This window comes from Erythrolamprus reginae, chromosome 6 (assembly GCF_031021105.1).
Source record: "Erythrolamprus reginae isolate rEryReg1 chromosome 6, rEryReg1.hap1, whole genome shotgun sequence".
Taxonomy (NCBI): Eukaryota; Metazoa; Chordata; class Lepidosauria; order Squamata; family Dipsadidae; genus Erythrolamprus; species Erythrolamprus reginae.
In genome coordinates, this window is record NC_091955.1 from 40,957,215 (window position 1) to 40,972,868 (window position 15,654).

At 41.4% G+C, this 15,654-nt stretch overlaps 1 protein-coding gene across 17 annotated transcripts in view; it reads left to right on the forward strand.

Annotated features, from left to right (window-relative positions):
- The window catches only part of USP15 (ubiquitin specific peptidase 15), a 230,599-nt gene that overhangs the window by 16,370 nt on the left and 198,575 nt on the right, over positions 1-15,654 (forward strand). The window contains exon 5 of one of the 17 annotated variants that reach the window (XM_070755614.1): positions 7,261-7,769. The exons of the other annotated variants lie outside the window; for them this stretch is intronic. Coding sequence (XP_070611715.1) covers positions 7,261-7,523 — 263 coding nt within the window. The 3' untranslated portion in view covers positions 7,524-7,769. Of the gene's footprint in view, positions 1-7,260; positions 7,770-15,654 lie in introns of those variants that run through there. 17 annotated transcript variants of the gene reach the window in all.

Below are 15,654 nucleotides of genomic sequence, written 5' to 3' on the forward strand. Positions count from 1 at the left end.
AGCGAACGGCGGGTGGCCAGGCGAAGGGCGGGCGAGCGGCGGGCGCGGCAGCAGCGAGGAGTTCGCGTGGGCGGCGGGGAAACCCCAATCTTCGGCTCCTCGCTGCTGGGAAGTAAAAACACCATCTGCGCATGTGCAGATGGTGTTTTTACTTCCGCAGCGCTACTTCGCGAAAACCCACTCGTTGCGGGAGGGTCCTGGAATGGAACCCTCGCAATGATCGGGGGATCACTGCATTCTTATTTGACCATAAGTGGAAAAACTTTCTCTAACATAAATGAAAGCATCTTAGCCCATAAAAATTAAAATTTTATTTTTTAAAAAAAATTTTTTTATTATTTTCAAAATAAAAGACACAACATGTCAAACAAACATAAAATAGACAAAACATAACACATAACATAAAAAGGAGCTACAATTGCTCCACTCAATATTGAAGTCTTCTTAATACAAAAAGGAAAAACTAATTATAGTTTAGATCAATTCAGAAAAGTAAACATTTCTTTAAAATATCTTTACATAATATATTCTATCTAATAAATTTAACTATTAAACTCTTTGTTTTAACATCTTTAAACATTTCTTTTATTCCACCAACTACAGTAATACCTCGTCTTACGAACTTAATTGGTTCTGGGACGAGGTTCGTAAGGTGAAAAGTTCATAAGATGAAACAATGTTTCCAATAGGAATCAATGGAAAAGCCAATAATGCGTGAAAGCCCATTAGGAGAATCCAAAATATTAAGGCTTTAAAAAAAAAAGCAGCGGCGAGATAAAGCTGAGGCGAACACCTTTCTTCTCCCTTGAACTCCATGAGCCTTTTCTTCCCGTTTTTGCCCACCTCTCTCTCCTCATCTCTCTATACCTTTCTCCTCCCTTGAGCTCCATGAGCCTTTTCTTCCCGTTTTTGCCCACCTCTCTCTCCTCATCTCCCCTACACCTTCCTCCTCCCTTGAGCTACATGAGCCTTTTCTTCCCGTTTTTGCCCACCTCTCTTTCCTCATCTCCCCCACACCTTTCTCCTCCCTTGAGCTCCATGAGCCTTTCCCTCCCGTTTTTGCCCACCTCTCTCTCCTCATCTTCCCCACACCTTTCTCCTCCCTTGAGCTCCATGAGCCTTTTCTTCCCATTTTTGTCCACCTCTCCTCATCTCCCCCACACCTTTCTCCTCCCTTGAGGTCCATGAGCTAATTTCTCTCCCGTTTTTGCCCACCTCTCTCTCCTCATCTCCCCCACACCTTTCTTCTCCCTTGAGCTCCATGAGAGTTTTTTTCCTGTTTTTGTCCACCCCTCTCTCTCCTCATCTCCCCCACACCTTTCTTCTCTCTTGAGCTCCATGAGGATTTCCCTCCCGTTTTCCCCCACCTCTCTCTCCTCATCTCCCCCACACCTTTCTTCTCCCTTGAGCTCCATGAGCCTTTTCTTCCCGTTTTTGCCCACCTCTCTCTCCTCATCTCCCCCACACCTTTCTCCTCCCTTGAGCTCCATGAGCCTTTCCCTCCCGTTTTTGCTCACCTCTCCTCATCTCCTCCTCACCTTTCTTCTCCCTTGAGCTCCATGAGCCTTTTCTTCCCGTTTTTGCCCACCTCTCTCTCCTCATCTCCCCCACACCTTTCTCCTCCCTTGAGCTCCATGAGCCTTTCCCTCCCGTTTTTGCTCACCTCTCCTCATCTCCCCCACACCTTTCTCCTCCCTTGAGCTCCATGAGCCTTTTCTTCCCGTTTTTGCCCAACTCTCCTCATCTCCCCCACACCTTTCTCTTCCCTTGAGCTCCATGAGTCTTTTCTTCCCGTTTTTGCCCACCTCTCTCTCCTCATCTCCCCCACACCTTTCTCCTCCCTTGAGCTCCATGAGCCTTTTCTTCCCGTTTTTGTCCACCCCTCTCTCTCCTCATCTCCCCCATACCTTTCTCCTCCCTTGAGCTCCATGAGCCTTTTCTTCCCGTTTTTCCCCACCTCTCTGTCCTCATCTCCCCCACACCTTTCTCCTCCCTTGAGCTCCATGAGAGTTTTTTCCTGTTTTTGTCCACCCCTCTCTCTCCTCATCTCCCCCACACCTTTCTCCTCCCTTGAGCTCCATGAGCCTTTCCCTCCCGTTTTTGCCGACCTCTCTCTCCTCATCTCCCCCACACCTTTCTTCTCCCTTGAGCTCCATGAGCCTTTTCTTCCCGTTTTTGCCCATCTCTCTTTCCTCATCTCCCCCACACCTTTCTCCTCCCTTGAGCTCCATGAGCCTTTCCCTCCCGTTTTTGCCCACCTCTCTCTCCTCATCTTCCCCACACCTTTCTCCTCCCTTGAGCTCCATGAGCCTTTTCTTCCCATTTTTGTCCACCTCTCCTCATCTCCCCCACACCTTTCTCCTCCCTTGAGGTCCATGAGCTAATTTCTCTCCCGTTTTTGCCCACCTCTCTCTCCTCATCTCCCCCACACCTTTCTTCTCCCTTGAGCTCCATGAGAGTTTTTTTCCTGTTTTTGTCCACCCCTCTCTCTCCTCATCTCCCCCACACCTTTCTTCTCTCTTGAGCTCCATGAGGATTTCCCTCCCGTTTTCCCCCACCTCTCTCTCCTCATCTCCCCCACACCTTTCTTCTCCCTTGAGCTCCATGAGCCTTTTCTTCCCGTTTTTGCCCACCTCTCTCTCCTCATCTCCCCCACACCTTTCTCCTCCCTTGAGCTCCATGAGCCTTTCCCTCCCGTTTTTGCTCACCTCTCCTCATCTCCTCCTCACCTTTCTTCTCCCTTGAGCTCCATGAGCCTTTTCTTCCCGTTTTTGCCCACCTCTCTCTCCTCATCTCCCCCACACCTTTCTCCTCCCTTGAGCTCCATGAGCCTTTCCCTCCCGTTTTTGCTCACCTCTCCTCATCTCCCCCACACCTTTCTCCTCCCTTGAGCTCCATGAGCCTTTTCTTCCCGTTTTTGCCCAACTCTCCTCATCTCCCCCACACCTTTCTCTTCCCTTGAGCTCCATGAGTCTTTTCTTCCCGTTTTTGCCCACCTCTCTCTCCTCATCTCCCCCACACCTTTCTCCTCCCTTGAGCTCCATGAGCCTTTTCTTCCCGTTTTTGTCCACCCCTCTCTCTCCTCATCTCCCCCATACCTTTCTCCTCCCTTGAGCTCCATGAGCCTTTTCTTCCCGTTTTTCCCCACCTCTCTGTCCTCATCTCCCCCACACCTTTCTCCTCCCTTGAGCTCCATGAGAGTTTTTTCCTGTTTTTGTCCACCCCTCTCTCTCCTCATCTCCCCCACACCTTTCTCCTCCCTTGAGCTCCATGAGCCTTTCCCTCCCGTTTTTGCCGACCTCTCTCTCCTCATCTCCCCCATACCTTTCTTCTCCCTTGAGCTCCATGAGCCTTTCCCTCCCGTTTTTGCCCACCTCTCTCTCCTCATCTCCCCCACACCTTTCTTCTCCCTTGAGCTTTATGAGCCTTTTCTTCCCGTTTTTGCCCACCTCTCTCTCCTCATCTCCCCCATACCTTTCTCCTCCCTGGAGCTCCATGAGCCTTTCCCTCCCGTTTTTGCCCACCTCTCCTCATCTCCTCCTCACCTTTCTCCTCCCTTGAGCTCCATGAGCCTTTCCCGTTTTTGCCCACCTCTCTCTCATCTCCCCCACACCTTTCTCCTCCCTTGAGCTCCATGAGCCTTTTCTTCCCATTTTTGCCCACCTCTCTCTCCTCATCTCCCCCATACCTTTCTTCTCCCTGGAGCTCCATGAGCCTTTTCTTCCCGTTTTTGCCCACCTCTCTCTCCTCATCTCCCCTACACCTTTCTCCTCCCTTGAGCTCCATGAGCCTTTTCTTCCCGTTTTTGTCCACCTCTCTTTCCTCATCTCCCCCACACATTTCTCCTCCCTTGAGCTCCATGAGCCTTTTCTTCCCGTTTTTGCCCACCTCTCTCTCCTCATCTCCCCCACACCTTTCTCCTCCCTTGAGCTCCATGAGCCTTGTCTTCCCGTTTTTGTCCACCCCTCTCTTTCCTCATCTCCCCCACACCTTTCTCCTCCCTTGAGCTCCATGAGCCTTTTCTTCCCGTTTTTGCCCACCTCTCTTTCCTCATCTCCCCCACACCTTCCTTCTCCCTTGAGCTCCATGAGCCTTTCCCTTCCGTTTTTGTCCACCTCTCCTCATCTCCCCCACACCTTTCTCCTCCCTTGAGCTCCATGAGCCTTTCCCTCCCGTTTTTGCCCACCTCTCTCCCCTCATCTCCCCCACACCTTTCTTCTCCCTTGAGTTCCATGAGCCTTTCCCTCCCATTTTTGCCCACCTCTCTCTCCTCATCTCCCCCACACCTTTCTCCTTCCCTGAGGCTCCATGAGCTTTTTCTTCCTGTTTTTGTCCACCTCTCTCTCCTCATCTCCCCCACACCTTTCTCCTCCCTTGAGCCCCATGAGCCTTTTCTTCCCGTTTTTGCCCCCCTCTCCTCATCTCCCCCACACCTTTCTTCTCCCTTGAGCTCCATGAGCCTTTCCCTCCCGTTTTTGCCCACCTCTCTCTTCTTATCTCCCCCACACCTTTCTCCTTCCTTGAGCTCCATGAGCCTTTTCTTCCCATTTTTGTCCACCTCTCTCTCATCTCCCCCACACCTTTCTCCTCCCTTGAGCTCCATGAGTCTTTTCTTCCCGTTTTTGTCCACCTCTTTCTCCTCATCTCCCCCACACCTTTCTCCTCCCTTGAGCTCCATGAGCCTTTTCTTCCCGTTTTTGTCCACCTCTCTCTCCTCATCTCCCCCACACCTTTCTCCTCCGTTGAGCTCCATGAGTCTTTTCTTCCTGTTTTTGTCCCCCCTACTCTGCCCAGCAGAGTGCCTGTTTTTGTAATCTTGGGATTCCCCTCCTGGGATTTCCTCACTACATTGCAAAAACGCGGAAGTCAGGAGGTGGGGTTTCCCATGGAGGGGAGCCTCAGGGGATCCCAGGATCACAAAAACCTGCGCATGGCTTGCAACGAAACTCCGGAGGTGGGGAATCTCAGTGGCGGCTTGGCAGGTTCGTATGGTGAAAAAAGTTCGTAAGAAGAGGCAAAAAAATTCCGAACCCTGGGTTCGTATCTCGAAAAGTTCGTATGATGAGGGGTTCGTATCATGAGGTACCACTGTATAAACCTTTTGCCAGGTTTTATAAAATTGTGTTTCTATTTGGTTATTTAACCGCCTCATCATCATATCTAATTCTGCGCATTCCATAATCTTACTAAAGACCTCCTCATCCTTGGGGATTTCTATTTCTTTCCATCTTTGTGCAAAAACAATCCTTGCAGCTACTAAAATATGAATTATTAAATAATATATTTATTTTTTATATTTATTATTTGTGATACCTAATAAAAAAAATTCTGGAGTCTTCCTAATTTCTTGTTCTGTTATTTCTCTTAGCCATCTTTCCACCTTATTTCAATAAGTCTTTGCATTCAGACACGTCCACCGTAAATGAAAATATGTACTGATTTCTTTTTTACATTTCCAACAATTGGGTGATGTATTTGGGAACATCTTTGAAATTCTATTAGGTGGCAAATGCCATCTATAGAACATCTTTATTTGATTTTCTTTAAAAGAGATTGATTTGGTTATTTTCCAATTGTATGTCCAGACCTTTTTCCATGTATCTAAAGCTATTTCCTTTCCTAAATTTTTACACCAACTAATCATATTATCTTTTAAGATCCAACCTATCGTCCTATAATTAATCAAGTATTTATATACCTTTCCGATCAATTTTCCTTGATTTTAAATTAATATCTTTCCTAATATGTTGTTGTCTTTCTTAAATATATATGTTCTTACATATTTTTGAAATCTGGATTTAATCTGTGCATACTGCCACCAATCCATTACCACCGCAACTTGTTGGAACTCTTGTCTCGTTTTTAATTTCAGTTGATTATCTAATACATCCCTATACTTCCATATTTTACCTTCTTGTAATAAATTTGGTAGACATATAGCTTCTATTGGAGAGATCCATTCTGGCATTATTAAAAAATGATTTTTCCTTATCGCATTTCATTCATTCAATAAGGCCTTTCTAATTGTATGTCTCTTAAAGTAGGAATGTTGTTTGTACTTATCATATCAAATAAAAGCATGCCATCCTAGCATTAAGTCGTGTCCTTCAAGATTTAATCTTCTATTTTCCAGAGTTAACCATTCTTTTATCCAAGATAAGGCCGCTGCTTGATAATATAACTTCCAATTTGGAAGGGCGAGCCTGCCCCTCTCCTTCAAATCTCCTAATGCACTTTGTTTTATTCTTGGTTTTTTCCCTTGTCATATAAATTTTTTTGTAATCTTAGTCAATTCTTTAAAAAATTTTACTCCTGGATTAATTGGAATTACCTGAAATAAAAACAGTAATTTGGGGAGAATGTTCATTTTTATTGTAGAAATTCTTCCAAGTAATGTTAATTGTAAATTATTCCATATTTCTAAATCTTTTTTAATTTGACCAAAAAGTTTCACAGTTATCATTTTTTAATGATATACCGTATATACTCGAGTATAAGTCGAGTTTTTCAGCTCAAAAAATGGGCTGAAAAACCCGAACTCCGGTTATACTCGGGTGACTGAAAAGTCACCACAAGAGGGCACCCATGGGAGCCTGGCAGGCATTGCTGGCTTTGGCGGGTGAAGGAGCTATCGCCTCTTCCTGGCTGAGGTAGCTTGCACGCGAGGGGAAAAAAGCCGGTGAGGTGGGGGTGCTGGATTCTTGCTTCTGTCTTCTCGACACCCCCCCACCTCACCTCACTGGCTTTTCCCCCCTCTAGCGTGGCGTTGGAGTTGTTGGCTGCCTCTTTTGCTTACAGTTTTTCCCCCTCTTGCATGCAAGAAAAGGAGCCAGCCAACCACCCCAACGCCGCGCTTGAGGGGGGGGAAGTCGGTGAGGTGGGGTGGGGGGTGTCAAGAAGACAGAAGCAAGAATACACCCCCACCCCACCTCACCGGCTTTTCCCCCCTCTAGCGCGGCGTTGGGGTGCTTGGCTGCCTCCTTTGCTTACAGTTTTTTTCCCCTCATGCATAAGAAAAGGAGCCAGCCAACCACCCCAACGCCGCACTAGAGGGGGGTAAAGCCGGTGAGGTGGGGTGGGGGTGGATTCTTGCTTCTGTCTTCTCAACACCCCCCACCCTACCTCACCAGCTTTTCCCCCCTCTCCCTCTCGTGTGTCGTTGGAGTGGTTGGCTGTTAAACAAAATTACCATGCGCTTCGGTAATTTTGTTTAGACGCAGGAGAAAACGAGAGCTTTTAATTTCACTTTTCGATTTGCAGGGAAGAGAGCGACAGGAAAGGACATGGTTTTCTTCTTCTGCCGGTCGAGGACAAAGCGGGCGTTGAGGGCGGCGGGCGAGCAACTTGTCAGCGGCGAGAGAAACATTTCAGCGGGGAGAAAACCCCAAGCCGAGAGTGCCTTTTTAAATCACTCTCCTCTCAGCCTCGGCAAGGTGCCAAGAAGCGGGGTTTTCGGAGTGGGGAGGCAAAAACTCTCAGAATGTCACCGCCGAGGCGTTTCTCGAAGGGGCAGGGGTCCCTAAACTTTCCTGTAACTCCAGTGGAAACGAAGATGGGAGTGCGTGGTCCTCACCAGCCACCTATCTGCGGGGACTGCCCCGTACCAAGGCAGAATTAAATTCAACAACCAAGATATTATATTTTTAAAAAACATACTTTTTTTGACAGTTTGTTTGCCTTTTAAGACATTTGTCTGGCTGTGCCTAATGTCAACACTAAAAAGTTTTCCCAGGTGAAAAATCTTTTGCCAGATAAGCTATGGATCCCACTGAAGAAATTTTAGAGAATACGCAAAATGATTCTTCATTTGCTTTGTAATCTTAAATAAAAAAACAGTACAGCATTGACTCTGTAATTTACCTGGGGAGGGGAGAGGAGGGGGGACAGACAGACAGGAAAGGAAGGAAGACAGACAGACAAAGACCTATGACCACAATTGAGCTCAAAATTTGTTGTTAAGCAAAATCGTTGTTAAGTGAGAATCACCAGATTTTACTCAATCCATGACATTTCCTAGCTCTAACAGTGATGTGCAAGCTAGGGAAGTACCGGTACATCTGAAGACATGTGTAATGTTCTAGTTATGGTTAACTGTGTGGCAGAAAGTGGACTCTGGGTTTGTTTTTCCTATTACAGTAAGTGAGGTTGAATGTACTGTATATAATTTTACAAGAGCTCTCTCTCTATATATATATAAACATACAGTTTATATAGTAGATAATGTACGGTACATATTTTTGTGTGCCTGTGTGTAATATTTATGTACACATATGGCATATATACATAGAATTAAATAGTATATTTTGGATGTTCAGTAATAGTAAATATACAGGGAAATTGTATCTCTTTGAGGCAAGGAGAGGCCAAATATCCTAACCCTAACCCAAATCAGCAAGAGCAGGGGATTGAGGTAAGTACCTAGGTACAGTGGTACCTCATGATACGAACAACCCGAGATAGGAACCCGGGGTTCAGAAATTTTTTGCCTCTTACAAACGTTTTCCGTCTTACGAAGCCGCCGCTGCCGAGAAGCCCCGCCGCCTGGCTTTCGCTTTTTGAAACAACCGGGGGGCTTCTCGACGTCCTCCTGAACCCGAACGCCAAACCCGAACTTCCAGGTTCAGCGTTTGGGAGGCCACCGAGAAGCCCCCCGACTGTTTCAAAAGACGACAGCCGGGCAGCGGGGCTTCTTCATCTTACATTGTTTCCTATGGGAAACAATGTTTCGTCTTATGAACTTTTCATCTTACGAACCTGCCCCGGGAACCAATTAGGTTCTTAAGACGAGGTATTACTGTACTTGCATTTTTTTTGCCTATACTTGCTTTGGGGGAGACATGTACCTGTTTACCCTCTTTTAAACTTACAGAGCTAGTTTACTGTCTTTCTTTGAAATAAATATTCTAAAACATTTAATCTACTGATGCCTCAATTGATGTAATTTTATTGGTTTCCATTTTTATAAGTTACCAGTAGCCGTTGCAATTTCCACCCTCGACTTATACTGGAGTCAATAAATTTCCCAAGTTTTTGTGGCAAAAGTAGGTGCCTCGACTTATAATCAAGCGACTTATACTCGAGTATATACGAGTAGCTTTGGCTGTAATCCAAATACCCAAATATTTTACTTTCTTTGTTATTTTCATACTTGTCAATTTTTCTAATTGGTTTATCTGTAATTCTGTCATATTTTTTGTTAATAATTGCATCTTTTTCTTGTTAATTTTCAAACCTGCCACTTTCCCATAATCTTTTATTAGGTCTATTAATTTTAATGTTGATGTCAAAGGGTCTTCTATAATAACGACCACGTGGTCGGCAAATGCCTGAACTTTGTAAGATTCTTTTTTAATCTCTAGTCCTTTAATGTCGTTATTAGCTCTTATTTTTATTAACAATGTTTCTAGTGTTAAAATAAATAACAATGATGAGATGGGGCAGCTCTGTCTAACTCCTCTATGTATTTCTAACCTTTCTGCTTGTTCATTATTTAAAATCATTTTGGCTGATTGATTTGAGTATATAGCATCAATAATATTGAAAACTTTTATACCAACATTCATCTTATTTAATTGCAGTTTCATAAAAGTCCAATTAATGTTATCGAATTCTTTTTTAGCATCTAAAAATACTAACACCATTTGTTTTTCTGGGTGCTGTTCATAAAATTCCAATGTATTTATAATTGACCTTAGATTGTTTTTAATTTGTCTACCTGGCAAGAATCCATTTTGGTCTTCACGAATTATTTCATTCATAATATTTTTAAATCTAATTGTGTATATAGAAATAAAAATTTATAATCTACGTTCAATAACAACACAGTGATCCCTCGATTTTCGTGATCTCGTTCTTCGCGAAACGCTATATCACGATTTTTCCTACCCGATGACGTCACTCTCTTCCTTTCTCATCTTTCTTTCTCTCTCTCTCTATCTTGCTTCTTCCTCTCTCACACTCTCCTCCTCCCTGTCTCATCTCTTTCTTTCCTTCTCTCTCTTTCTCTATCTCTCCCCCTCTTGCTGGCGGGCGGCGGGCAGGCGAGCGGGGGCATCAGCAAGGAAGACCCAGGGAAGGTTCCTTCGGCCGCCCAGCAGCTGATCTGCTCGGTAGCGCAGCAGCAGCGAGGAGCCGAATCGGGGTTTCCCCTTTGCGTGGGCGGCGGGGAAACCCCGATCTTCGTCTGCTCGCTGCTGCTGCGGCCGCCCAGCAGCTGATCTGCTCGGTAGCGCAGCAGCAGCAGCGAGGAGCCGAATCGGGGTTTCCCCTTTGCGTGGGCGGCGGGGAAACCCCGATCTTCGTCTGCTCGCTGCTGCTGCGCTACCGAGCAGATCAGCTGCTGGGCAGCCGCAGCAGCAGCGAGCAGACGAAGATCGGGGTTTCCCCGCCGCCCACGCAAAGGGAAAACCCCGATCTTCGTCTGCTTGCTGCTGCTGCGCTACCTAGCAGATCAGCTGCTGGGCGGCTGAAGGAACCTTCCCTAGGTCTTCCGCCGCCGCCCACGCAAACTCCACCATCTGCGCATGCGCGGCCATGAAAAAAAGGGCGCGCATGCGCAGATGGTGTTTTTACTTCCACAACCCTACATCGCGAAAAATCTATTATCGCGAGGGGTCTTGGAACGGAACCCTCGCTATAATCGAGGGATCACTGTATTGGTCTATAATTTTGAATTTTTTTCCTTCTCCGTTTCTGATTTGTGTATCAATGTTATTAAAGCTTCTGACCAGGATCTAGGCAATTTACCGTTTGCTGTTATCTTGTTAAAAATCTCTAACATGTTTAAAGTAAGTATATTACTATTTAATTTATAAAACTCAGCGGATATAGCGTCCTGACCTGTAGCTTTGTTATTTTTCTGATTTTTAAGTATTTGTTGTAATTCAAGCATTATAAATGGTGCATTGAGCTTTTGTTGTTTGTCTTCTGTTAATATTAGTAAGTCAATAGAACTTAAAAAATCAGAAATATTTTCTTCTTTTATTTCTTCTTTTTGGTATAAATTTTTATAAAATTCTAACACTATTTCCTTCTTTTCATCTGTTCTATGTCTTATTATACCTTTACTATCTGCTAATTTCTTTATTATTTTAGTTTCTCTATCTTTTCTCAGTTTATAAGCTAACCATCTTCCCGGCTTATTTGCGTGCTCAAAATGTTCCTGTTTAGCTCTTTTTATTTTTGCAGCTATTTTTTCTTGTTCTATCAAATTTATTTTATGTTTTAACAATTCCATCTTCCTTTTCACTTTATTATCATATGCATTATATTGTAATTGTAATTCTAATTCTTTCAATTCTTTCTCTAATTGTTGATATTGTTTCTTTTTTTCTTTATTTTTTTTGCTATGTAAGAAATTGTCAACCCCGAATATATGCCTTTGTTGTATCCCACATTGTGACGTTGTTTCAGTATTTTTATTTATACTAAAGAAGGTTTCTAATTCTTTTTCAATCCATTCTATATATTGAGGGTCTTGCAGGATGTTTCTATTCATTCGCCAATTATTTAGTTTTTTCTTTCCTTTCCAGTAAATTGCTAATGGGTTATGATCTGCCCAGCTGTTTGTTTCTATTTCAATATCGGTAATAAATTCAGACGTATGGGCTAGGGCCCAAGCCATGTCTACCCTGGTCCATATTTTATGAGGATTCGAGTAAAAAGTATACAGTATTCCCTCGCTTTTCACGGGGGATGCGTTCCGAGACCGCCCGCGAAAGTTGAATTTCCGCGAAGTAGGGATGCGGAAGTAAATACACTATTTTTGGCTATGGACAGTATCACAAGCCTTCCCTTAACACTTTAAACCACTAAATTGCAATTTTCCATTCCCTTAGGAACCATTCAGATTATTACTCACCATGTTTATTCATTAAAGTTTATTAAAAAAAATTATTAAAGGCAAACGAGTTTGGCAATGACATATGACGTCATCGGGTGGGGAAAACCGTGGTATAGGGGAAAAAACCCACAAAGTATTTTTTAATTAATATTTTTGAAAAACCGTGGTATAGACTTTCCGCGAAGTTCGAACCCGCGAAAATCGAGGGAACACTGTATTGTTTATTTCGTGGGTGGTGTTCACGCCAGATGTCTTTTAACAATAATTCTGAACTCATTTCCCAGAAAGTTGTTGGCAAAATTGTTTTCTTTTTCTTTTCTTTCTTTTTACCTGAATAGTCCATTTGACTATTTGAAATTGCGTTGAAATCGCCCACTATTATCATATTTTCAATTGATAATTCAATTATTTTATTATGTAGTTCCTTGTAAAATTGTTTTTGATTGTCGTTTGGTGCATATATAGATATAATGACAAGAGGTTTTGGTTCTAATTTTAATTTTAATTGTACAATTAAAATTCTACCTTCTTGATCACTATATAGTTGTTTTGTATCTATTGTATCATCAACACACGTTGCTATACCTCTTTTCTTTTGATCCGCTAAGCTTGTATATATATTTCGTAATTTTGAATTACATAATAATTTTCTATTCAATTTTTTAATGTGCACTTCTTGTAAAATATTTATTTGCGTTCTTTGTTTTTTGAGTTTTGCAAATATTTGTTTTCTTTTTCTTGAGTTATTTAATCCATTTACATTTACCAAAAAGATTTTTATGTCTGACAACATCTCTATTTATAGTATTTCTTGGTTTCTTTAGGTTCTCGTAGTTTGCTGCTTAGTACCAGTTCTTGTTGTGTTTGTGTTTGTTTTCTCCTGACACCTTGTATTTCCTCCCTCTCTTTGCAGGTAGCCCCCTGCTCCTCTTCTCTGTCTTTAATTTCTTTGCATGGTTGTTCGGACCTGTTGAAACCACTTTCTTCATAAAACACCCTAGCTTCATCTACATTCTCCATCTTTATTCTGGCACCTTGCCAATATAGGGAGAGCTTCAGGGATAAGCCATTGGAAAGTTATGTTTTCTTTGATTAATATTCTAGTAAGGAAATAATATTCCCTCCTGCTTTCCCTCACTCTTTTTGGGACTTGTTTTAGTATTATATCTTTTCCTTTATAGTTCAAGCTTTCATTTCTTGTCCATTTTAAAATGTCATCTCTGATTGTCTTCCTGATGAACTTAATATGCGCCTCCCATGGTAAGTTATGCTTTCTGGCATAGCTGGTCTGAACTCTGTAAATTTCATCAATTTCTTTTATCAGTTCTTGAGGATCTATTTGTAAGATCTCTCCAATTATTTCTGCCATTTTTGAACTTAAACATTCATCTTTTTCTTCAGTTACATTTTGAAATCTCTGTCTGTGTGAGGCGCATTGTAGCTCTAGGTGAGTTATTTCTTCATCAAATCCTCTATTGATTATGCTACTATGTTCTTCAAATTCATCAATTTTCTGTTCTGCTTTCTCCATCTTTTCTTTCACAGTTTTCATCTGTTGATCATTATCTTTTAAAGCTTGTTGTATAACTTATATTTTTCCATCCATTACTTTCATGCTTTCTTTCATGTCTCCCATTTTAACTTTCAACTCTCCCATTTCTGTTTTTATATCTTCATGGTGTTTTCTTGCTTCTTCTCTATTTGTTTCCATGGAAATTTGAGTTTTCTGCATGAAGTCTTGAATAACTGCCAAGAAATCTTGAATAGTCTGGAGAGTTGGCTGGGCCGAACTTTTCTCCTTATCCTTATCTTTTTCCTTGGCCAACATAGTTGTTATCGTTCTTTGTTGTAGTGGGGATGGCGATGGAGATCCTTGTGGAGTTGAAGATGGAGTTAAGGTCTGTTTTTTGTAGTTTTAATTATAGTTGACGTGCTTGACATCCTAAAAGAGTTTCTCAAACCTCTTAGATTGATATGCTTCCAAAATGGCATGTACTTAATAACTTGAAAATATTTCTAGGTAATTTACCAGATATTTTAAACTAAATTAATTATTAAAACATCAATTAATAAACTAAATGTAGCTATATGATAAGCTTAATACAAGTATTTAGGTAGAATATAAATGGGGTAGAAAACCACAATTTGTTTATCAATGTAAGTGAAGTAGATATATAAAATGTAAAATATTAAATGTTAAAAGAGAAAAGGAAAAAGAAAAGGTTCTTCAAATATATATGTAGTTATTCAAAATTTTGTTATATAACCTAATTTATCTAACTATTTTGCAATTAATTAAGTATTCAAATATATGAAATCACAATAATGAAAAAGACAAAAATTGAAAAGTACAAAGCAATTAAACAACAAATACGATAAAAAAGAAAAACCTTAATTATAAAATTTATATATCGAGTTATATAATTAATTAATTATTGCAGTTTTAAAACAGTTCTAGATAAGCATCTAATATATATCAGTATATTTGTTATTAATCAGTTAATATCTATATATAAAAAAAGAATATATGTTGCATTATAGTAGTATAAAATCACAATATCCAAAACAGTATCCAATACAATTAGGTTATTAGGAGTTGGGGGTACTGTATACCAGACCAAGAGGTAGAAAATGAAAAAAAAAACCTTAGCACTTCATTTTATACTTTAACAGCCTACCACAGAAAAAAAACCCATAATATATAAAGAAAATTCACTATAAATATGTCAATATCGATTCTTCTTTCTTTCTTCTTTTATTTAGTCTTTAAATCTCAAATTTGTTTCTGTACATAAACAAAGAATCAGACAGTCTCGCACAGGTGAAAGCAAAAATCTTCAATTGTAAATTGTAATCCAATGAGATAAAAGTTCTGTCCAAATTTTAGTTCAATCACTTTCAAATTAATCCTCTGACTTCATGGTTATTCCAAGTCAAAAGTCCAATTGCAATGTCCAAATTATTCCATCATAAAATCAAAATATTCCGGATACAATTTAAGTCTCTCTTGAATTAATCCACCGATTTGTAGTTTTCTCTTTTTATTCCAATAGCATTAATTCAATTACAATCACAGCTTTATAGCATCATGTAGTCAATTCTTAATTTTCAGATCTATTATTTCACATTTATTATTTTAGCCCTTTTGTCTTTATATTTCACGTTGTAATTTCTTTCACACTGTCTCTTTAAGATCATGGGATTAACTGCTTATGTCCCAAGAGAGCAAATGAATAGCCAATACAGTTTCCTTTTGCTTTGGTTTATAAAAAGTCATACAGGTACAAATCCTAAACCCCTGAGTCTTAACTGAAGTATATTTTTAATTCTTAGTTCTTTCCAGGGTTAGGATTATCAAAAAAGATAGAAAAAGGAAAAAATATTAATGCAGTTTACGCAGTTCCTTTGTTCCTTTGTTCTTACAGTGTGATCACGAGTAATCAAGTTCCGGTTAGTAATTTTTCATTCGTGCTGGCTTTAAATTCTTTAAAACTTCTCTATGTTCACCTTATTTCAAAGTCTTTCCTTATAAAATTAATCTTGTGCAATCTGGATTCTATGCTTTTTCCTTTTCCTTTTACCTTTTCTTCCTCTCTGTTGATCTTCTCTGGTTGACTTCTTTGAAAACGTTTCTCCTTCCTTCTGCATGTGCGCGCTGCTATGGCCGAGAGCCTGCCATAGCTGGGCCTCGGTTGTTCTTTACCGGAGCTGCAGGGTAATCCCTCTCCATTGGGACTGTGGCAATCAGTCCCTCGGGATCCAGGAGACCCCCTTTCCCAGGACCGAACCTTCTGAGTCTGATAGGACCGCAG